The sequence below is a fragment of the Salvelinus namaycush genome, chromosome 30, assembly GCF_016432855.1.
Source record: "Salvelinus namaycush isolate Seneca chromosome 30, SaNama_1.0, whole genome shotgun sequence".
Taxonomy (NCBI): domain Eukaryota; kingdom Metazoa; phylum Chordata; class Actinopteri; order Salmoniformes; family Salmonidae; genus Salvelinus; species Salvelinus namaycush.
The window spans coordinates 10642844-10666894 of record NC_052336.1 but is presented as its reverse complement, the minus strand read 5'-3'; the positions used below and the strand labels follow the sequence as shown (position 1 = coordinate 10666894).

Below are 24051 nucleotides of genomic sequence, written 5' to 3'. Positions count from 1 at the left end.
ACACACTGGACTCTACCCACACACTCATACATACTGTACCTACACCCCAACACACACATACACTACATAATTACAGCCTGAATTTAAAATACAGTAGATTCAATTTAGATGTTTTGTTACTGGCCTACACACAATACCCTATAATGTCAAAGTGGAATTATGTTTTTCTAAATGTTTACAAATTAATAAAAAATGAAAAGCTGAAATGTCTTGAGTCAATAAGTATTCAACCCCTTTGTTTTGGTAAGCCTAAATAAATTCTGGAGTAAAAATGTGCTTAAGAAGTCACATAATAAGTTGCATGGACTCATTCTGTGTTCAATAATAGTGTTTAACATGATTTTTTATGACTACCTCATCTCTGTACCCACACATACAATTATCTGTAAGGTCCCTCAGTCGAGAAGTGCATTTCAAACACAGATTCAACCACAAAGACCTGGGAGGTTTTCCAATGCCTTGCAAAGAAGGGCACCTATTGGTAGATGTGTAAAGATTTTTAAAAAGCAGACATGGAATATCCCTTTGAGCATGGTGAAGTTATTAACTACACATTGGATGGTGTATCAATACACCCAGTCACAAAGATACAGGCGTCCTTCCTAACTGGGTTAATGGAAAGGAAGGAAACTGCTCAGGGATTTCACCATGAGGCCAAAGCAGACGTTAAAACAGTAAAAGTTGAATGGCTGTGATAGCAGAAAACTGAGGATGAATCAACAACATTGTAGTTACTCCACAATACTAACCTAATTGACAGAGTGAAAAGAAGGAAGTCTGTACATCAGAGGAGGCTGGTGGGAGGAGCTAAAAGAGAACGGGCTCATTGTAATGTCTAGAATTGAATAAATGGAACGGAGGCAAACATGTGGTTTCCATTTGTTTGATGTGTTGGATACCGTTTCATCAATTCCATTCCAGTCTTTATGATGAGCCCATCCTCCTTTAGCTCCTCCCAACAGCCTCCTCTGATGTACATAATAAAAAATATTACAAAACATGCATCCTGTTTGCAACAAGGCACTAAACTAATACTGACAAAAATGTGGCAAAGCAATTCACTTTTTGTCCTGAATACAAAGTGCTGTGTTTGGGGCAAATCCAATAGAACACATTACTGAGTACCACTCTCCTTATTTTCAAGCATAGTGGTGGCTGCATCATGTCATGGGTCTGCTTGTAATCATTAAGGACAGGGGAGTTTTTCAGGATAAAAAATAAACGGAAAGGAGATAAGCACAGGGAAAATCCTAGAGGAAAACCTGGTTTAGTCTGTTTTCCATCAGACACTGGAAAATTAATTCACTTTTCACTAGGACAATAACCTAAAACACAATGCCAAATCTACACTGAAGTTACTTACCAAGAAGACAGTGAATGTTCCCGAGTGACCGAGTTACAGTTTTGACTTAAATCTATTTGAAAGTCTATGGTAAGACCTGAAAATGGTTGTCTAGCAATGATCAACTGCCAATTTGACAGAGCTTGAAGAATTTCGAAAAGAATAATGTGCAAATTTTGCACAATCCAGGTGTGGAAAGCTCTTAGAGACACATCCAGAAAGTCTCACAGCTGTAATCTCTACCAAAGGTGCTTCTACAAAGTATTTCAATTAGATATTTCTGTATTTCATTTTCAATACATTTGCTAAAATTTCTAAAAACATGTATTCACTTTGTCATTATGGGGTGTTGTATGTAGATGGGTGCTAAGTTTTTTTTGAATCCATTTTGAATTCAGGCTGTAACGCAACAAAATGTAGAATAAGTCAAAGGGTGTGAATAGTTTCTGAAGGCATTGAATAGTCACCTCAACTACCTCGTACCCCTGCACACCGACTCGGTATTGGTACTCCCTGTATATAGTAGCAATGTTATTTTTAATCTTTATTTAAACATTTTATTCACTGTGTATTCATTCCTCGTGTCAGTATTTGTATTTTTATCTTCAACTTTGTTGTTGGAAAAGACCAGTAAGCATTTCACGGTTAGTCTACACCTGTTGTTTACGAAGCATGTGACAAATACAATTTTATTTGACATCAGATATTTTTCAGAGCTGATCTGATAAGTCAACATACAAAAATATCTGAATTAGGCTGCCTGTGTAAATGCCACATCAGTGGTCAGTAAAGATCCCATGGCTCTTATCATAAGAGTAGGGGTGTTAACCCCAGTGTCCTGGCTAAATTCCCAATCTGGCCCTCATACCATCATGGCCACCTAATCATCCCCCCTCCTCTGAAACTATTCCACAGGTTGTTGCCGTAAATGAGAATGTGTTCTCAGTCAACTTACCTGGGAAAATAAGGGTTGAATAACATAACCAAATAGTCTCTTAAACAGCACGTTGCATGTGATCTGTCCCCTTCACTGTTCTGAGCCTGCCTGAACAGCCTCATAGACAGGTGCTTACTCATTCAAACCCCAGAGTTAGAAAAACAGATCAGATGAACTTGCTAAACAACAGGTGAACTTCAACTTGCCACCTTCAACTCATAAACAAGTAACCTCAATTGAATCCTCTGAAAGCAGGCAATCAGAACACTAAGTCCTTTAGACACAACCTCAATCTCAGTCATAAAAGTGAGCCTCAAGTCATCAGAGCATGACTGGCTCATTGTTTTTAAATGCACACAGCATGGATTCATTCAGACTGTTCATTTAGCGCTTGCAAACACATGGAGACCTAATCATGCGCCACGCTGAGCACATATGCAGCACTCACAGTGGATTGTCTTCAGGCATGTATTGGTGAGATGAATGCAATATGGTCTAGCGGTTGAGAAATGCTCATAAACTCATGAATTGCCAGACAGCGATGTGCTCTGGGACAGGAGTTCCCTGCACTCCATGAAACGTCTCTTCTCCATTTAACTGAGGTTTGAATGATTCTGCAAATCAGAATAGATCATACCAGAGGTATGCATATCCCGCTATTTGTTTATTTTAAATGTGTAACTTTGAGGGTATTATAGGACAGTGGCAAGTCTAATCTCCACTAAGCTCTAGTGAAGATTAGACTTTCCACTGTCCTATAAAAGAGTCATCCAGCTCGGGCGATATGGACAAAAATCCATATTGCAATAAATTGCCTGAATTAATGCAATAACAATAATTTAATTATTCTTTAAACTACTACTAGTTTGATGGTTGTAGCCATCAATTGTCCCATTAACAATCACCCATATTAGCAATCTTATTTCATTTCAAATTTCATATTTCATATTTCTCTAGTATAGGCTACTTATCGTAATGAACAATATCAGCAAAATGCCTGTGATAAGTGATCAGTGCTGTAGGTGTCGATAATTATATATTTTTTAAGTCCCTATTCTAATTCCTATTCTCTACTGAGTCAAAGTTTTTGAGCAATATGAAAAAATGAGCACATACAAAATGCATGAGTAGGCCTAATTGTCTGCTGGGCCAACACAGTGATATTGTTCCTTATGGAACTTGAGTGACTCTTTCACGTGCCTCATGCAGCTCATGGTAACAACTTTGAGAGATGAATACCAATAGAGGAGATCATGTCTTGTGTTTTTTATGTCCTGCCACTTCATTAAACTTGCCCATTGGCAAAATATGTACATGCTTGTGATGTGAGAAAAGTCATTTGATTGGGTGATATCAAGCAGATTTGTGGAACTTTCTTAGAACTGGAATGATGCATGCCATTGTGTACTGTGTTCTGTCATATTGTCAATGCTATTGAAATATACTGTATATTATATACAGTATACCAGTAGGCATTTTTGTCACCATACCAACTGAGCAGCGAACATTTTGCTCACATGCAGTCTTGGTTGTGATCTTTGTGTTGTACTGATAATGGGTGTCATGAATCATGTAATAACTTTATTCAATTTCAGATATGTCTTCAACATTATACAGAATTAACCTAAAATCAATACAGATGTAAAGGAGAAGATTTTTTGTTTTTTTTAACAACCAAATCTCATTTTTTTTTATGTAAATGATGGGTTATTAGCGTCCAGACAACCTTTTTATGATTTCACGTGTTTGAGAAACTTACCCCAAACAGCAAATAACTTCCTCATCTGTGTTGTGTAGTATGGGGGCCCCCAAAAAAACATGAACAAAGGCTCCAGAAACAACCAAATACATATTTTTAGAAAAATCAAAGCTCTCAGTATAGTGACGCATCTCTTTAGATGTTCTACACAATAAATTGTGTCATTCTGAACATTTATTCCGCTATGTTATATTCCCCTTTGCGTGACTCGGGCAGTTTCCCCTATCCAGGTGTTCCATTCTCCATGTAGCCTGCTGCTACAGGTAATTGCCAAGAAAACACCAACATAAAGCATTTTAATAGCACGTTGGAACACCACAAACCACAAAAACAGCTTCAATGTACCTTGGCATAGATTCTACAAGGGCCTGAAACTTCCTGTGTGTAAGCACCCCATGCTTTCAGTATACTTAGTATCCATAATTTACTCAAGTGGTTCCTTTATTTTGGCGGTTACCTGTAAAATGGACGGAGAGGTATCGCTCGTCACAAAAAAAAATTATATATAATGTTGCGGATAAAGTTCGGAATTGCACATGGCACATATGTAAAACAACTAAAGACCTGCATCATTATACTGACAAAAAAGGACACATTTGTTTTTGGAGCCTTTGTTCGTGTTTTTCAGGGCCCCTATACTACACAACGAGGATGAGAAGAGATTTGCTGTTTGGGGCAAGTTTCTAAAAAACATGTGAAATCACACAAAAGGTGTCTGGACCCTTCTATAACATGACATTTAGATCAAAAACAGAGATTTGGTTGTAAAAAAACTGCTTCTCCTTTAATCTGTACAGAATGTACAGATTTAAATCTGTATTGACAGGTGTTTTATCAAATGAATGCTACTTTGCCCAAAGCACATTCAGAAGCTGCTGCGTCTTTGGGAATCTTCAGGAAGTGAACAGGGAAATGATGAAGGAACACATCACATGTCCAGGTAATGTTTTACATTAAAGTACAAAATTGATGTAATGACAAAGCACAGGGCTCTCAAAAAGACCTGCCCAGTTTCATTGTTTTGATCTGAGCAGATTTCCCCTCTCTCTGATTTGAAGAGAAATTCATCCTCCTAACACCTTACCCGGTGGGATGGTAAACCCAGGTGGCAGTTGAATGGTCGTCTGTTGTTGTTGGGGGGGTCTGACAATCAGCTGGGGGGCAACAATCCTTTGAGCTGCTTGGACTCCCAGTTGAAGCAGAGGCTGTGTAGCTGTGGCCACAGACGGTGACGCTGGCCTTACCATTCCAACCGTTGTAGTGACAGTTTGTCCAACAACATTGACAGCAGGCTTTGCCATGACAAGACTTGCAGTAGAAGTCGCTGCTAGGTTGAAAACAGCAGAGGGAGAGGAAACAGAGCTTATTACGGAATTGACAACACCTAAAGGACTGGACATTACTATTTTGGACTGCACGGGAGCGTCCGACTTCGCTTCAGAACCCTCTTTTTTGTGGTTCACTTGCGAAGCTGCTGCAGATGTGATCGGTCCTATCGCGCCTTGTTTAACCAAGGCCGAGACGGTAGTGCCATTTCCATTATGTGCGATGCTCGCTACAATGTGACTTGGTAGTCTTTGCAAAGCAATAGTAGGAGTCCCCTTATCCAGGGGAATCGCTGATTGAGTTGAGGAAATGCTGGAGCTAGATAAAGTGAAATTCGTCGTATTTACACAAGATGTAACGTCAACGGTCCGACTTGAGTTTGCTGCACTTGCACTGCTAGACACAGTGCCAACGTTATTAATCAACGCATCAGTTCCCGCCGCAGGGGGATTATTCCTTGACGTTGCCGCTCCTCCGGTACCGTTCAAACTCTGTATTCCCGCCAATGCACTCCGTAACGATGCAGTTATGCGTTTTCTTGGATGATCGACACTGTCTGTTGATGTCTGACCTGAAGCCAGAGCGGAACCTCGGCTGGTGGTGGTGCTGCTGATGATGCTGCTGCTGTTGACAAGCGGAGAAGTTGCTACACCACCAGATGCAGGTACTGTTGTGATAGATGATGTTCCATGCGATTGCAAACCGCTCTTGGTAGCGTTTACCCCGGTCCCTGAAGTGGTGGAAGCTTCCTCAAAGGACGGAATAGAACTCAGCGAAGAAGATGTAACAGTTTTCTCTGAGCTAATTTCGTTAGAGTTCATCTCCTGGTGCATCCCAGCTTTATGTTGTCCTTGTTGTTGTTGCTGCTGCTGTACTAGTGTAGTAACGTTACCCACTTGGGCTGGTAGCGTTTTCCCTAAGTGATGGTTTGCAGTGACTGTAGACCCAGCACCTCTGTTTTCAGACTGAGTATTTGCAGGGTTGCTTCGTCCAACAAGTTGTGACTCCAAAGAGCCCACTAAATCGCTCACAGCTTTTTCATCCACCTCAGAAAATAGCATATCTTCCAGTGGGTCGGAGGTGCCCGCCATCTTTGATCATAGATCGCTGTCTAAAGATTGTAAATTAATGAAATGCGCATGCGTGTTACTAGGCATTGTGGGAATTAATCTGACGTCAAAGCGATAATATTGATGTTTTTTTTCTCATTTCATTGATTAATAAATGTATTACAAAACATAATAGTGTAGTAAGGAAATTGTTTAGCGGGTTACATTTCAGCACGTAATAAAGTGGGAGTTCTCACATAAACTCAGAAACCGCACATTTTATTATGGCACTGAAAATAGGCTTTAGTCTGGGCGGTCTTTTTTATTTTTTTATTTCACCTTTATTTAACCAGGTAGGCCAGTTGAGAACAAGTTCTTATTTACAACTGCGACCTGGCCAAGATAAAGCAAAGCAGTGCAACACAAACAACAACACAGAGTTACACATGGAATAAACAAGCGTACAGTCAATAACATATGTGTGCAAATGAGGTAAGATTAGGGAGGTAATGCAATAAATAGGCCGTAGAGGCGAAGTAATTACAATTTAGCAATTAACACTGGAGTGATAGGTGTGCAGAAGATGAATGTGCATGTCGAGATACTGGGGTGAAAAGGAGAAAAAAATTATAGTACTATGGGGATGAGGATGTTGGATAGGCTGTACAGGTGCAATGATCTGTGAGCTGCTCTGACAGCTGATGCTTAAAGTTAATGAGGGAGAAATTAGTCTCCAGCTTCAGTGATTCGTTCCAGTCATTGGCAGCAGAGAACTGGAAGGAAGGACGACCAAAGAAGGAATTGGCTTTGGGCGTGACCAGTGAGATATGCCTGCTGGAGCGCGTTCTACGGGTGGGTGTTGTTATCGTGATCAGTGAGCTGAGATAAGGCGGAGCTTTACCTAGCAAATACTTATAGATGACCTGGAGCCAGTGGGTCTGGCGACCAATATGTAGCGAGGGCCAGCCGACTAGAGCATACAGGCCGCAGTGGTGGGTGGTATAAGGGGCTTTGGTGACAAAACGGATTGCACTGTGATAGACTGCATCCAGTTTGCTGAGTAGAGTATTGGAACCTATTTTGTAAATGACATCGCCCGAAGTCAAGGATCGGTAGGATAGTCAGTTTTACGAGGGTATGTTTGGCAGCATGAGTGAAAGATGCTTTGTTACGAAATAGGAAGCCGATTCTAGATTTAATTTTAGATTGGAGATGCTTAATGTGAGTCTGGAAGGAGAATTTACAGTCTAACTAGACACCTAGGTATTTGTAGTTGTCCACATATTCTAAGTCAGAACCGCGAGTAGTGATGCTGGACGGGCGGGCAGGTGCGGGCAGCGATCGGTTGAAGAGCATGCATTTAGTTTTACTGGCATTTAAGAGCAGTTGGAGGCCACAGAAGGAGAGTTGTATGGCATTGAAGCTCGTCTGGAGGTTAGCTAACACAGTGTCCAAAGAAGGGCCAGAAGTATGCAGAATGGTGTCGTCTTCGTAGAGGTGGATCAGAGAATCACTAGCAGCAAGAGCGACATCATTGATGTAGAGTTGGCCCGAGAATTGAGAAAAGAATTGGCCCGAGAATTGAACCCTGTGGCACACCCATAGAGACTGCCAGAGGTCCGGACAACAGGCCCTCCGATTTGACACATTGAACTCTGTCTGAGAAATAGTTGGTGAACCAGGCGAGGCAGTCATTTAAGGAACCAAGGCTGTTGAGTCTGCCGATAAGAAAGTGGTGATTGGCAGTCAAAAGCCTTGGCCAGGTCGATGAATACGGCTGCACAGTATTGTCTTTTATTGATGGCGGTTATGATATCATTTAGGACCTTGAGCTTGGCTGAGGTGCACCCATGACTAGCTCGGAAACCAGATTGCATAGCGGAGAAGGTACGGTGGAATTCAAAATGGTTGGTGATCTGTTTGTTAACTTGGCTTTTGAAGACCTTAGAAAGGCAGGGTAGGTCTGTAGCAGTTTGGGTCTAGAGTTTGAAGAGGGGGATGACCGCAGCAGCCTTCCAATCTTTGGGGATCTCAGACGATACGAAAGAGAGGTTGAACAGGCTAGTAATAGGGCTGCAACAATTTCGGCAGATACTTTTAGAAAGAGAGGGTCCAGATTGTCTAGCCCAGCTGATTTGTAGTGGTCCAGATTTTGCAACTCTTTCAGAACATCAGCTATCTGGATTTGGGTGAAGGAGAAATGGGGGAGGCTTGGGCAAGTTGCTGTGGGGGGTGCAGGGCTGTTGACCGGGGTAGGGTTAGCCAGGTGGAAAGCATGGCCAGCCGTCGAAAAACGCTTATTGAAATTCTCAATTATCGTGGATTTATCGGTGGTGACAGTGTTTCCTAGCCTCAGTGCAGTGGGCAGCTGGGAGGAGGTGCTCTTATTCTCCATGGACTTTACATCAAATATAGAGTAGCATATGGTCCCTAGGACATATTCTATTTGTTGTCAAAGAGATTTTATTTTGACACTTGCCACAGACACGACTGGAAATATTTAGTAGACCACATAATTTAATGTGTCAATGATCTCTTCCATCAACATGTCAAGGTTTGTTGCTGCGGCTAGCTGTGGCTGAAACTGCTGGAAGGACATTTTGCGAGATGAAGAAGATTGCAACTGCACCCTAGTCTTTAATGCAGATTACAGTAAAATAAATTATACATTGTGGAAATTGCTTAATTAAACAAACGTTGTCTTTTTATGTATTTTTGTGCATAAGGGATGGGCGAGAGAGATGGGCAATAAAATATCCAGTGGCAGCAATGAAAAATGTACATAAACTCTAGTTGGCAGTCTCAGATCTAGGATCAGTTTCCCTCTCCCAATCCCAGAAAGTATTCAGTAGGGCGAGAAACACAAAACTAACTTTAGACCAGTAATCTTAGAAAGGTAGCATGATCCCGTGAAAACTCGCGATATTTACGGTTTACAGAGACGATTTCCCACCATTCTATGCGGTGAGGCAAGGCATCATATGAAAACGGCCATGTCGTGGTGCTAGCAAGTTAGTGGAAGAACGAACGGGCAATATTCTTTGTTAGAATTGTACAAACAGGACTAAATAAAGTAGCTAGTTACTTGCCATATACTTTTGTAATATATATTTATTTTCCACACTCAAAGAAAAAGGAAGACGGTATGAGTGGAGGGACGCCCTACATCGGGAGTAAAATTAGCCTAATCTCGAAGGCCGAGATTCGTTATGAAGGAATTTTATACACAATTGACACCGAAAATTCGACTGTTGCTCTCGCCAAAGGTAAGTTAAAACGTATACCTTGCAAAAAAATAAGTCGATAAATTGAAAACACCTCACTTTTTTACTAGTAATGGGGTGCAGGCATTTAGTCTGTCACTGTCAAATTGTTCACAATGCTAGTTAGCATAGCTAGTAGTTAGCTTTGTCGAATGCTTAATAATGCTTGTAGCAGGCTAGTTTAAGTTAGCAGAGCTAATTTAGCTAGCCCGTTTCACTGCAAATGCCCTGGCCTGTTTCATGCATACTTTGTTGTTGCATTAGTTATTTGACCGGGTTTTCGTTTCAGCTAACTTGCATGATTAGTTAGCTAACGTTAGCGGTTAATGTGGTGATGGGAAATCAGATCCTGCACGGTGTTTCATTTTGTTATTACTAGACTATACAATGAATAGCGGATTATCTGTCAGACAATCAATGATAGTGACTGTTGTAATCTCTCTGTCTGGTATTTGTTTATCCAAACAGTCCGCTCCTTTGGCACTGAGGACCGCCCTACTGACAGGCCAATTCCACCACGAGATGAAGTCTTCGAGTACATCATCTTCAGAGGGAGTGATATCAAGGACCTGACTGTTTGCGAGCCACCGAAAGCCACCAGCTCCCTACCTCAGGACCCTGCCATTGTTCAAGTAAGCAGGCCATTGCTCTAGTCAATGATGATTCATTTGTAAATGTATTTTCTTTTTATGTATTTAATAGTTCTGTATGTGGTTGTTTAACATGTTGTTTTACTTCCCCAGTCCTCTATTGGATCCACCAATGCTCCACCCCCATCATTCCAGTCTGTGGGCTCATATGCACCCTTTAGCAGCAGGGCTCCTGTCCCCCCTTACAGCCAGTTTAACCCAAGCCCCCTGGTGTCCCAGCAGTTTGGAGTTGTTGGTGGAGGTTGGTACATTCATCTTGTTGATTCGCCATTCTATCATCTCTGAGATGTCTGAAATGAAGAATGATCTTGAAAGCTCTTGTATTGTCAGTGTGTAATGCAATGCTGTTGGAACTAGTACTTTTTTTCCTTTAGCATATCTGCCTCTCAATATTATACAATTTTATGTGGTATGCTGCTTGTAGTTAACATCAGTGGAGCACTGCACTTCTTGCATTATTATAATCACATCCCTGCCTAGCCTTTGATCACTCAGTTCCAGTACAGTACACAAGTAATTGGATGATGGTGTCTTCTGTATGGGGGAGTTTTGTTAAGAACCCCAACGCTCGGTCTGAACATTAGCACGCATCACTTGCGGTACAGTTTTAGAAGCATAAGGGTCTTATCTTTCATATCAGAGAAATTATTAAAGAAAAGGTTAGATTTATAGGGTTAGTGCTCCCATACGGCCGTATCTCCATGTTACAGCGTGTGTTTACGGAAGACGGAGGAACCACCTGTGCAAATTAGCTATCTAGCATGCTCCAAACACCTGTGTGTAACTGAAGAAGGCTTCCAGAAACGTGTCACTGAAAAATACTGTTGGCTTCAACTGTGATAAAGCTGGTTAAAACAGTATACTGTAACTGTATATTTTGCAGTTGTGAAATTATTTTCAAAGTGAGGGGCTTTATGTTTCTAGAACCGTATCGCAGTTTAGAATATATTCATGTTTAAATTGAGTGTTTGGGGCTCCCGAGTGGCGCAGCGGTCTAAGGCATTGCATGCAGTAGTGCTAGAGGCGTTACTACAGTCCCGGCTTCATATCCCGGACTGTGCCACAACCGGCCGTGGTCAGGAGTCCCATAGGACGGCGCACAATTGGCCCAGCGTCGTCAGGTTAAGGGAGGGTTTGGCCGGTGGGACTTTACTTGGCTCATCGCGCTCTAGCGACTCCTTGTGGCTGGCCAGGTGCCTACGGGCTGACTCCATATGCCAGTTGAACTGTTTCCTCTGACACATTGGTGCGGCTGGCTTCCAGGTTAAGCTGGCAGGTGTTGAGGAGCGCGGTTAAGTGGGTTGGTACACGTTTTGGAGGATGCATGTCTCCACGTTCGTCTCTCCCGAGCCCGTTGGGGAGCTGCAGCGATGAGCCAAGATCGAATAATTAGGGAGTAAAAAAAGGTCAAATACAAACTAAAAATGTTTTGTGTGTGTATATATATATGTATATGTTGGCTGCTGGAGCCAGTCTTCCTTTGAATATATCATATAAGGTCATTGGACCTTATAGGAGTAATGGTAGGCTCCTTAAGAGTACATCTTGGGCTAACCCCTGCCTTGTCATCTAGGTCGGACCAGTCCCCAGCTGGACCCTCTGAGGAAGAGCCCTTCCCTGGAGCAGGCAGTGCAGACTTCCCCCACCACTGCCCCTGCACCAGTGGGACAAAGGAGCCCAGCTGGCCCACCAGCCAGGCCCATCACTACCCCGGGCAACCAGAAGCCTCCAGACATCCTGGAACAGAGGAGGGGTGAGGCTGGCAGGGGAGGCTGTAGCCAGGCTTGGCCTTAATGTCTACAATACACTGCTGTCACACAGACTAGTCTATATTGCCTGTTTAAAACAATTGCTTGATCAGCTAGCTCTAAGTGAAGCACCTGGCCATATGGCTTTCTAGTTTAGAATATTGTTGTACTTGACTGATATGCCAAAATAATTGTGAGTTTGGTCCTTTATTTTGTACTGTTTAGGCCCTGAGGTTCAGAAAATACCCAGACCAGATTCTGAGCAAGGTGGTGGCGACAACCGGAATAACCGTCAATGTGGTTGGTTCTCATGAAACTACCAGTGTACTTGTTAACCTGTTAAAACTCTCGCCCTAGCTTCTGTTGTATACTGCCTTACTGGTATTAATGTGTCCATGTTTTTCTGTCAAGATAAGATCTACATGGATTCAAATAAACGATCATCTAAACGCTGCTTTGTTATTATTGTCGGGCTCTGGTGTCCTGTCTTCCCAGCTGGTGGTCCTCCCCCTCAGCGCCGTGGTCGTGGAGGTGGTCACCGTGGAAGAGGCCGCTTCAACCCACACAGGGACGGTCCCATGAAATTTGATCAAGACTTTGACTTTGAGACTGCCAACGCTCAGTTCAACAAGGAGGAGATTGAAAAAGAGTTTCAGAACAAACTCAAACTGAAAGGTACTATTTGTAATTATTATAGCATGTTCCATGCAGCAGTTATGTCATGGCCTAGCCTGGGTTCCTACCTGAAATCCCAGTCTGCCACTGTTGATTTGGAACTTGTCGATATTTTGTGTACTCTTTTTATCCTCTTAGCTTAATCCAAATTTATGAAGAAAATTGTTTACCCCCTTTTAATTGTCCAACATAGACGACAAGCCTGATAAACCAGAGAAGGCTTTTAATGGAGATGAGAAGGCAGATTCTGGAGTGGAGACCCAGAACAGTGAATGCAATGCTGAGGAAGAGGAACCTGTAGTGGCCAACGTTTACTACGACAAGACTAAGTCCTTCTTTGACAACATCTCTTCTGATGATACAAGGCATGTCCCTTTTGCTCTCTTAACCAATTTTTGTATTTTTATTTATGTGCTTTGTGGTATTGATAGTCTCATACTAATGGAAATCCAAAGCATGTCGGTAGGTTAGTCTTTGGCATTAAAGGTCTCATTTTGTATTTACAGGAAAGCAGCTGAGCGATCTGGAGGTTCAGGATTCCCAAGGAGGCAGACTTGGGCTGAGGAGAGGAGGATGAATTCGGAGACCTTTGGCATCCCACTGAGGCACAACCGAGGCCGAGGAGGCTTCAGAGGAAGTCGTGGCGGCATGGGCTTCCGTGGGGGCAGAGGGCGTGCCATGAGCAGAGGTTCCTTTGGACCCCCCCGTGGGGCCCCACCCGGCTTCAGGGGAGGATTCCGAGGAGGCAGCAGAGGTGGCCGGGAGTTCGTTGAATATGAATACAGGGTAAATCATTCCTTACCATTTGGTTTACACCACATTTAAAATTGTTGGTGATTTTATTATTCAAAAGTTAAATGTACATGTGCACACACTTGCAACAAAGGACAAGACAACCCAACATCACACTTATAATGCAAGTAAAGTTCAATATGATGCAAGTCTTTGTCTCCATATTAAAGGCTGGTTGTGTGTTCACAAGTCTAAACGTGTTTTGCTTTTTTCCAGAAGGATAACAAAGTGGCCGCGTAGTGCACCAGAGAGACGGATCCACCAAGAATTGTAGCCCTTCATGGTCCAGAAATATTTGTCCAAAATAATGAAGACATACTCTGTAAATTTGCCACCAGCACGGGGGTTGACTGCTTGATTTCAACGGGTGTGAATGCAGCTTCTTTAAAAATTTCTTTTTTTCTCTCTGAAAAATACAACAAAGGAATATAATGTGCTTTTGAAAATTTGAGTGTGGTTTGATATTATCCAGTAATCAGAGGGATAAGAACTTGTGTAAATACCGTACTCCAGTGTAATTATTCAGTATTTTTGCATCTATTTGAGTTTCTTACTAAAATTGTATTTGATAATGTTGTGTAAAGATGTATGCAGAAGCCCGCTGATACTGTGAGTACTTTGATCCCTGAAAATAGCTTTATTTTTTGGATATATCCTGCAATGTACCTTAGGAGCACTAAAATGCTACATAGCCGGCCGGGGTCACAGTTTTTGTTTTTTATATTCTCCTAGTCTATATCTCAGTAGCCATTTATCCTGTGTTTTGATGTTCTGCTGTACTTTGCCAAGTTTCTTAGTCAGAGAAACTCTTGTTTCGGTGTTCCTGCTAAAAGACTAAAATGTAGATGTTTAAATCATAGCCTCACTTCTTCTTTTTTTTGTAGAGATCCTGCCTTCAAATTAAGGTAGTCAGTTCACACCTTTAACATAAGCTATTTATACAAGATTGGAGTAGGTCAGACATCCTGAAAACACTTTGGATTATGGAGCATTTTCAGTAATCGGGATCATTCGTTTTATAATCTTACTGAATATTGAAGGAATGTATTTTCTAGTGCATCACGCTGTTATTTCTGCCCCAAAGATATTGTGTGGTTGCTACTTAACTTCTAGTTTTAGAAATGCATATGAAATGAATTGATTCAGAGCTGTTGGGAAGTTTTCTCTACCCCCCCCCCCCTAATAATGCCCAGTGTATCCCAACATCTGCTAATGCTGGTCGCCAACTACAGGTCATGTTAGAAAGGACTGCAGTCTTTGTGATGGCGTGCGCTGCACATATTTGCTCTGGCATATTTTTGTTAAATGTAGTGTTGGTGACTATTGCTCTTTAGTGTAGTCAAGGGAGGCTTTTCTGCAACAATCATGACTGGACTTGGAGCATCAGTCATTAGAAATGTCTGTCTAGCCTTCTCCATCTCCCCAGCGCTTGAATATGAATTGAATTAACGGCCATGTTTTAACTAGGTGCTTAACAAGTGTCTATGGAATTAAGTCATTGTTGACCTCTAAATGTTTGCCCTGCAAGAGAAGATAGCTGGTTCTGACTTAGACTGCTGTGTAAGCAGATTGGTCTTGTCTGCAGTATGGAATGGGACTGGGAGCATTGGGCTACTTATTCTGTTTGTTTCAAAACAATTTGCAATTCAACAAGTGTTACTGATGTATGTTAACATTTTTCTAGCAGACTGTCTTTCTTTACCTGATGGTCTATTGGCATGCTTGCCCTTGTATTGTATCTAAAACAACAATCTGGTGTGCTCAACTCTAAACCAAAAGATGCTGGTGTTTTTGTTTTTCAGTCCCACTAATGCAACTTCAGTGAAAAATTGTCTCATTCGCCAGCTGTATGGACTGCGTAGTAGCCTGGCACAGAAGTGATTCTCATACAAGCTTGTCCTGAAAAAAGAAATTGAGAACTGCCCATCTATTCGTTGAAGTGACAAAATATGTTGGAGAGTAAGGGCTGTATAACTTAGGAAAAATCTTCATATTCAGCCATCAGCGATAATATTCTGCACAGCTAGGTTTGGGTATAGATTTATTTTGTTTAAGTCCAACCACTAAATTTACATGAGGTTGAAGGAAACAAATGAAAAAAAGTGAAGTTACTCCAGGCCTTAAAACCAATCTACTAAGCTTCTGGAAGAATTCCTAGTGATCCAATTCCAGCATTTGTAATAAACCGCATCGGTGCTTTAAGCTTGCTATGTTTGTCCATTTCCCCATGCTTGGGGAAGTCTATTGAGCACGGTCTATTGTCCAGCGCTAGCAGTTTGGAGGATTATCCATCAAATCACACCTCTTCAAGTGATTTATATGGGATATTTTATTTTTACTTATAAGATACAGGGATGTGAACTGGATGTTTAAACCAGCGGAGAATGGGGGTGGATTGTTTCAGATATTCTCACTTTTTGTCAGTATGTTTGGGAGTGCTAGGAGGGTTATGTATTTATCTTTCTCTTAATTGACCTGCGGTATGATGACAATATGTAACATGTACTATTTGAAAACACTACAAAATCAACCTGATCTAGATCATAAAAAAATGTTGGGCAACTAGGCCAATATATCCCATAGTTCAAAGAAGCAGTTTTACTGAATTGTTGTACAGATTGATAATACAGAGCAATGTATGGCAGCCTTAGCCTTGTAAGAATCACCCTGATCTGTGAGCTCGTGAAATCAGGATGGCTTGTACGAGGCTATGGCAGCCTTGCCTTGTGATTAAACACAAAATAGTGACTCCGAACAAGGATTATACACAGGAGCCTGGGCAGTTGCAATAACCACATCGGTGTAAGGTCCAGAGCTAATTTGAGATTTCAAACAGTGCATATTACCTACATATTGCTGTAACGTTTTGATTCCATGAGTTACTCCTACCGACCTCTGGAATAATAAAGCCAGATATTGTTTCTAAATAAAGCAGTTGAACAGCATGGTGTACTTCAAGTGGGCCGCCCTCTGCAGACAAGTTTTTACTCAAGATAAAAAATAAAATAAAACAATTGTTCAATAACCATTTCCTTGTTTTTATTATATTGATAGTCAAGAGTTGCCTTCCAAGAATTGTGGACACTGCATGTTCTACACTACTCAGTTCACATATTTTTCAAGATCTTAGGAGAAATTTAATTATTGCCTTCTACCAAACCTTCCATGCTCATAGCATTTGTGTAGGTCCATGTTTTATAATTACTCTTTAGGGCTCTGACTTCAGTTACTATTTGAAATATGTTTATGGTCTTTTATAGAGAAGGGGGAACACGTATATGTAGTTTGGAAATCTATTTGAGTTATATTTTTTTATAGACATGCTTCTGTGGAAAGCAATGGGTTGAGTTTTTCTGAAGTTTCAGTAGTTTGTTTACAAACATTAGATTTTGACATGCGCACGGGCCTTTACTGTTTTTTTCACTTCGCTCCCTAGCTACTTCTCGTCCTACTCCTTTCCAAAACAACTGGATAGATGAAAGCGATATAGCGGAAGCTATGTGCCCAAGAACACTAAGGTAACCTGCCTAAACGACTACCGACCCGTAGCACTCACGTCTGTAGCCATGAAGTGCTTCAAAAGGCTGGTCATGGATCACATCAACACCATTAACCCAGAAAACCTAGACCCACTCCAATTTGCATAGCGCCCCTACAGATCCACAGATGGCGCAATCTCTATTGCACTCCACACTGCCCTTTCCCACCTAGACAAAAGGAACACCTATGTGAGAATGCTATTCATTGACTACAGCTCAGTGTTCAACACCATAGTGCCCTCAAAGCTCATCAATAAGCTAATGGCCATGGGACTAAACACCTCCCTCTGCAACTGGACTTCCTGACGGGCTGCCCCCAGGTGGTAAGGATAGGTAACAACACATCCGCCACACTGATCCTCAACACGGGCCCCTCGGGTGCGTACTCAGTCCCCTCCTGTACTCCCTGTTCACTCATGACTGCATGGCCAGGCATGACGCCAACAAATTAAGTTTGCTGATGACACAACAGTGGTAGGCCTGATCACCGACAACGACAAGACAGCCTATAGAGAGGAGGTCAGAGACTTGGCCGTGTGGTGCCAGGACAACAACCTCTCCCTCAATGTGATCAAGACAAAGGAGATGATTGTGGACTACAGGAAAAAGAGAACCGAGCACACCCCATTCTCATCAACTGGGCTGCAGTGGAGCAGGTTGAGAGCTTCAAGTTCCTTGGTGTCCACATCCCCAACAAACTAACATGGTCCAAGCACACCAAGACAGTCGTGAAGAGGACACGACATAACCTACTCCCTGTCAGGAGACTGAAACGATTTGGCATGGGTCCTCAGATCCTCAAAAGGTTCTACTGCTGCACCATCGAGAGCATCCTGACTGGTTGCATCACTGCCTGGTATGGCAACTTCCTGCCATCCAGGACCTCTATACCAGGTGGTGTCAGAGGAAGGCCCTAAAAATTGTCCAAGACTCCAGCCACCCTAGTCATAGACTGTTCTCTATGCTACCGCACTGCAAGCGGTATCGGAGTGCTAAGTCTAGGTCCAAGAGGCTTCTAAACAGCTTCAACCCCCAAGCCATAAGACTCCTGAACACCTAATCAAATGGCTACCCAGACTATTTGCATAGCCCCCCCCCCCCCCTTTAAGCCCTGCTACTCTCGGTTGTTATCATCTATGCATAGTCACTTTAATAACTCTACCTACATGTACATATTACCTCAACTAAACGGTGCCCCCGCACATTGACTCTGTACCAGTACCCCCTGTATATAGTCTCGCTATTGTTATTTTACTGCTGCTCTTTAATTACTTGTTACTTTTATTACTTATTCGTATTTTTTAAAACTGCATTGTTGGTTAGGGGCTCGTAAGTAAGCATTTCACTGTAAGGTCTACACTACACCTTGTATTCGGCGCATGTGACTAATACAATTTGATTTGATCAATTAGCCTATCCACAGGTTAGCGGGATCCTATATCAGGGTAAGGACAAGGGACTATGGATTGAAATTGAACGGGCACATTTTCGACTAAGAAATGAACGAAAATCCGTTTCCACTAGTTACCACAGCCACAAAGTCATGATGGCTATATCGTAAAAAATCATAAAAACAAAAATTTTCTTTTGGGTCATAAAGTTAAGGTTTGGGTTACGCTTAAAGTTAGTGGTTAAGAAGAGAAATTGTAGAAATGGGCGGGGTTTATGACGTTGTGACTGTGGTAAGGTGACAACCGAAAATCCCAGGCAGTACTAGCAAAGATGGTGGATGTCCTCTAGCTAGCTAATATTAGCCCAGTCGTAGTCACAGCCACTGGCTACCGTTTGTCATTCAATGTAAACTCAAAATGTCTGTCGCTTTTGTACCGAAAAGACATAGAGGAAAAGCTCAGATCAACCAAGAAACCATCCAAAGAGTAAGTAACGTTAGCTATCAGTTTGGTTATGTTAATCTGTGTAGCATTTAGCTAGAATGTTTACAACTGTGTCTAGCTCATTAGCTAGCTGTACAGTTGGTTTGTTATTTGGCCTACATTCTATCATAAAAGGTGGTAGCTTCAGTAAACAAGTTGCCAGCTGTGTTAACAGTTTTTCATATTTTCCAAATTTCAGTTGCTGGACGAAAATGACCAGCTGGTAAGGTGCATCACAGAGTACATGCAAAAAGGACGAGCAATGGAATGTGTACAGTAAGTTCAACTTCATCCATATCTATGTGTTATTTCCCCTAGAGTTGGTGATGTCAACCCTTCTCCTGGAGCTGTTGGGTTTGCAGGTTTTTAACCAGCTCTATACGAACACACCTGATTCAGAGTGGTGCAGCGTTCTAAGGCACTGCATCTCAGTGCAAGATGTGTCTCTACAGTCCCTGGTTCGAATCCAGGCTGTATCACATCCAGCCGTGATTTAGAGTACCATAGGGCGGTGTACAATTGGCCCAGCATTGTCTGGGGTAGGCCGTCATTGTAAATAAGAATCTGTTCTTAACAGACTTGCTACTTGCTGTTATCTATGCATAGTTACTTTAACCCTACCAACATGCACATTGACTCAGTACCAGTACATATTGCCTCATTTATTTTTTACTTTAAGTAAATATTTTACTAACCCTTTCTTAACTGCATTGTTGGTTAAGTAAGCATCTCACGGTAAGGTGTATTGTATCCAGTGCATGTGACAAATACAATTTGAAGTTCCTGATGAGTAAATAATTATGGTATAGGGTGCTGAGGAATAGGGTTGGCCTCCCTGCCGTGTTTTAACTACCATACTGTAAACAACTTTTCTCCACCAGATATCAACAGATCTTGCACCGCAACATTGTTTACCTGGGAACCATAGCAGACGCCAGCCAAACTTGGCTCCAACCACAAACGTATGTTTTGTCCATCAATGAAAATGCAATCAGCTACATTCATTGCTTGACCGTTGTTTCTCTTCTTTGTCGATGTTAACCAGTGACGGGTTGCAAATTGACTCATATTCCAATTTTCAGATCCCCACCAATGGAGAGGCACCAACATTGACAGCCCAGATTGGACATAAAGCTTACATACATAATGGGCAATTTCCTCAATTGATTCACATCTTTCATCTTATTGAAAATAAAGTTGGCTTTTTTCCTGACCTACTAAAGTAACACAAGGTGCATTTAATAGAGTTTGGGCATATTGAGCTTTCGCAGAATATCATCATCATTACTCCCAACAGGTCAGTTCGTGAGCAAGTCACCACCGGCATTGGGTCCCAGAATTGTTAAGTTTGAAATACACTACTAGGGGTAGCCTTGGACAATGGCTATTATATTACTGAACTTCAACCCAAGGTAAAAGATGTTACAGCCAAGTTCTGACTTCAAGCCTGCTAGTTGACACCACTAGAGGAAGCTAGAAAACTAGATGTACAACAGCCTACTAGGCAGCCTGTCACCCCTCAAATAAAAGGATCATACAGTAATTTGTGATGGCATGAAGTCATAGAAAATACCAACATATTCAATTGCTAGTCATTTTTATTCATTTTTGTTGCATTGCTGGTACACTTGGGAAGATTCAGTTGCCAGCTCAAGAGAACAATAAACATAAGCCAAGCAGTCCCCCTTCATATCTTCTGTCAGGGAAACTTTTTTTGTAGATGCCACTAGTAAACCATTTTGACACAGCTAAAAAATACTAACGGTTACAGTCCAAGGTCTTTAAAGATGTTAAAAAAAAAAAAGGCAGCAAAAGTTTGGGAAATAACAGACAATGCAACAAACCCTATATTTTGATTGTGCAAAGCACAACTATAAAATGATATTTATACAGCAAACAAAACTCTGTAAACATGGTATGTTAGTTTTCAGAAAACATGGTGTCATGTCATAAATACAGGCAACATTGGCATCCGATAACATCACAAAAAGTTAACATTCTGTGGCCATAGAAACTGAAGAAACATGGGCAAAAAAATACCCTACACAATGTTTGTGTTTATAATGGCATATTTGGTAACCTTTATAGATATGGTGTAGTTAAACTCTGAACTAAAGAAATGAATGTGCCTTCACATCTTGGGGGGGGGGGGGTGGAATTGTGTTATGTAACATGTTATACTAACATATACAGTAATTGTAGAACATGTAAGAAAATACAAAAATAAGATTAATACTGTCAATATTTGTACAAGAAAATATTGTATTTTAAAGGAGCAAACATTAGGTTTGAGTTAGTGTCATTCTGAAGTGAACTGCCAATCAGGGAAAGAAAAGGAAATTGTTTTTGATCATAAAGACTTTCCCTAATGCTCTAGGGCTCGTAACTTTATTAATGATCAATATAATAAACGGACTTATTATCTCTTCAGCACCATTTATCTTCTGAACAACGCTTTGGTTGGAAAATAATATTATGCAAGTGCTATTAATACCAACATGGCACATAGTTACTGCTATATATTTTTTACTCTGTCAGTCGTTGAAAAAGTAGTATTTTTTTTTCAATTACACCTCTGCAATGATTATAATATTTATGCTGAGCCTGCTCAAAGCCTCTTAATAAAAAGAAGTAAATTATTATTTATATTTCAACTTCAGTAATTTACAAGCTATGGAACAGTAGATGTTAGCTGTAGTCTGAGTCATCTTACATGAGATTTGGCAGTTACAGCTATGTAGACAGTATAGAATTATGGGGAAAACTGGAGTGTCTCGTTTAGAGCCCACCCACTAAAATCTTATCCCTTACATATTTCCAGCTGGAGAAGAAAAGTGGATGATGGCCATGCATGTTTCAAGCTCTTGTCTGAGGAAACACAGTATAAACTTTATCAGGCAGACTAACTGCTGCCAGCATGACATGCATTGCTTACAGCTTTTACATGGCAGTTTAGAATGTCTTTTTCAAAAAGGGGGCATTTGAAATGGAAAAATACATACAAAATGTTAAGCCAGTATGAACAATGCAATTTTGCCTGAAAACACAGACTGATGTTTTCAATTTAATGGTTATTCCAAAAGGGCAACATTACTAATGGTCGCAGCAGAACTTGCTTCAGAAATATAGCTACAGCAATTCTACCATACCAATGGACTCATTTGTTTGGTCTGTATCAGTACTGGTGAAGGTAGGAGGGCCTGTGCTCATGTTTGATGGGAAAGGATTTAAAGCCCTTGCTGATGGGTTTGTGCTGTTGTTGCTGATGCTGCTGGGTGTAGGGAGAGAAGCCAGAGGAGATCCCGGTGGAGTGAGGGCAGTCACTGGCAGTGGACCACACCGGAGACTGCAACATCTGCATGGAATCACTCCATTGGCTGGAAGGGATGTTCATCTGGTACAGGGAAGAGCTTGGATTGGGCATGGTGTTGTGTTGAGTGTGAGCGGAGTGTTGCCATGGGGCCTTCGGCGGCCAAGTTTTAGTTTTGCTTTCCTGTGGAGTAGAATGGATGGAAATGGGAGTTGATCAACACAAGATCTTTAGCAAAAACTAAAAAGGGGGTAAATGTTAACATTTAAAGGGATTCAATATAATCATATATACAGATGCAGTGAATGATAGAGGCTTCAATTTTCTGGCCCAATTACTGCACACAGACTGCTAAGTACACACTCCTTCCTTACCTGGTTATTATCATCTCCCAAGTGATGGAGGGGAGGAGAGGGCAGGGTACACACCTCCTGCTCGCCACAGCTGTGTTTTCTACAGGCAGAAGAGGAGACATGAAGCTCTACAGCACAATATCGATAGTTCACTTCATGAATAAAACAGGTTGGAGGGAAACCAAAAGAACAGTAACACACTATGGTGTACGTTTAACACATGGTGACTCAGTTGTACCTTCTTTGTTTGACGGCTGCAACAAGATCAGGTCCAGAGAACATGGAGAACAGGCTGTCCCCATTGGCTGAGGACGTCTCATCACTGGAGCTGGCAGAGTCTCCCTGATTGGCTGACCAGCTGCTGTGGACCGCCTCCCTGTTTCACATAAGTGGCATTCTCAGATAGAACTACTTGAAACACTATGAACATCTTGTTCTTACCATTCTACAAATCGAACATCACTAAGAGGCATGTAAGATTGATTGGCATACTTTCTAGAGAGATGTTATATACAAAGAGGTGTGAATAAATTGTACTAGTGTCATGTGTGATGGAGTGGTGTATAGAGCCTTGAATGAACATACCCTGTAGTACTACTTTTGGCAGACTTTATAGAGCCCTATGCCATATACAGAGATGTGTGTATCAATGAGATGTTAGGTGTTGATTGTGATTGGTGAACGTACCCCTCGCTGTAGTACTCTGGGTGGGACCAGGTCCTGTGCTGCTCAGAGACGGGCCAGTTGCTGCGGGTGTTGCTGGGTCGACGGATGTGCTGCACCTGCCGTTTCTGCTGCATGGCCTGGCTGACTCCGGCAACGTAACGCGCAAACTCAGGGTCAGAGCCAACTGCATATGAAAGGGAGAAAACACACGGTTCAGTTTGACATCCTCAGCTTTTCTCTGTGTGTGTGTGTGTGTGCCCCACAGTTCAATCCATTCAGCCAGACTGTCTACCATAGCAGAAAAAGCACAAAAGCCGTAAGTCAGCTGAACACAATGGCCTCTGCTCTGAAATAAAAAGAGTCTGCTGCACTGTAAAAACAGCAACTGACATTGTAAATTCAGCATAACATTTAAAATTACAAATCAGAACTTCTGGGGGGGGGGGGGGGGGGGGGGGGGAGACAGCTGCTCACTGTCAGACAACCTACATTTACAGTGCATTTGGAGAGATACTAGTAAGGTCCTGTAGTTCAGAGTTTTTGAAAATGTATCTGAATGGGAGATGTGGCTATGAAAGTTTTTCACTTCCTCAGGTTGCACCAGATAATGGCCGCTATTCATTCAGGAAATCACAGACAAACTAGATCATAAATCTTTCTGTCAGCGAAATATCACCACCCCAAATGGCTTTAATGGTTACAATGAGATTATGTAAGCACATCTCCAAACCACAAAACCCCAAGAAAAATCAAAAGCAACATATCCTC

The 24051-nt window shown here is 41.8% G+C and overlaps 4 protein-coding genes across 6 annotated transcripts in view; 2 read left to right on the top strand and 2 right to left on the bottom strand.

Annotated features, from left to right (window-relative positions):
* Positions 1-6465, bottom strand: part of LOC120025361 (transcription initiation factor TFIID subunit 4-like) — a 122529-nt gene extending 116064 nt beyond the window's left edge. The window contains exon 1 of the mRNA XM_038969903.1: positions 5123-6465. Coding sequence (XP_038825831.1) covers positions 5123-6455 — 1333 coding nt within the window. The 5' untranslated portion in view covers positions 6456-6465. The remainder of the gene's footprint in view (positions 1-5122) is intronic.
* A 2921-nt stretch (positions 6466-9386) lies between these two features.
* LOC120024857 (protein LSM14 homolog A-like) lies at positions 9387-16569 on the top strand. Of its 2 annotated transcripts, none has more exons than XM_038969184.1 (9): positions 9387-9679; positions 10145-10308; positions 10420-10567; positions 11900-12079; positions 12300-12374; positions 12570-12749; positions 12943-13114; positions 13256-13535; positions 13761-16569. In XM_038969184.1, exons 1-9 carry the CDS (start codon positions 9559-9561, stop codon positions 13779-13781), a joined length of 1341 nt encoding a protein of 446 aa, XP_038825112.1. In that variant the 5' UTR covers positions 9387-9558; the 3' UTR covers positions 13782-16569. The 2 variants fall into 2 exon arrangements, with proteins under 2 accessions (XP_038825112.1, XP_038825111.1); XM_038969183.1 differs by having other exon boundaries at positions 13758-16569.
* Positions 16570-18768: 2199 nt separating this feature from the next.
* On the top strand, positions 18769-20180 carry ss18l2 (ss18, like 2). Its single transcript, XM_038969918.1, has 4 exons — positions 18769-18957; positions 19154-19230; positions 19836-19916; positions 20037-20180. The coding sequence occupies exons 1-4, from the start codon at positions 18889-18891 to the stop codon at positions 20065-20067; spliced, it is 258 nt and encodes an 85-aa protein (XP_038825846.1). The 5' UTR covers positions 18769-18888; the 3' UTR covers positions 20068-20180.
* Positions 20181-20534: 354 nt separating this feature from the next.
* Positions 20535-24051, bottom strand: part of LOC120025374 (granule associated Rac and RHOG effector protein 1-like) — a 40266-nt gene continuing 36749 nt past the window's right edge. For both annotated transcript variants that reach the window (XM_038969917.1, XM_038969916.1), the window contains 4 exons: positions 23305-23467; positions 22856-22993; positions 22639-22717; positions 20535-22447 (listed from right to left, as the gene is read on the bottom strand). In XM_038969917.1, the coding sequence (XP_038825845.1) occupies positions 22130-22447; positions 22639-22717; positions 22856-22993; positions 23305-23467 (698 nt within the window). In that variant the 3' untranslated portion in view covers positions 20535-22129. The remainder of the gene's footprint in view (positions 22448-22638; positions 22718-22855; positions 22994-23304; positions 23468-24051) is intronic.

Excerpts from the sequence above, each read along its gene's own strand:
- ss18l2 (XM_038969918.1), top strand. The coding sequence starts at position 18,889 with ATGTCTGTCGCTTTTGTACCGAAAAGACATAGAGGAAAAGCTCAGATC. Across the intron at positions 18,958-19,153 it reads ACCAAGAAACCATCCAAAGA|TTGCTGGACGAAAATGACCA; the intron begins GTAAGTAACGTT and ends TCCAAATTTCAG. Across the intron at positions 19,917-20,036 it reads ACTTGGCTCCAACCACAAAC|ATCCCCACCAATGGAGAGGC; the intron begins GTATGTTTTGTC and ends TCCAATTTTCAG.
- LOC120024857 (XM_038969183.1), top strand. The coding sequence starts at position 9,559 with ATGAGTGGAGGGACGCCCTACATCGGGAGTAAAATTAGCCTAATCTCG. Across the intron at positions 10,309-10,419 it reads AGGACCCTGCCATTGTTCAA|TCCTCTATTGGATCCACCAA; the intron begins GTAAGCAGGCCA and ends TTACTTCCCCAG. Across the intron at positions 13,115-13,255 it reads ATCTCTTCTGATGATACAAG|GAAAGCAGCTGAGCGATCTG; the intron begins GCATGTCCCTTT and ends TTGTATTTACAG.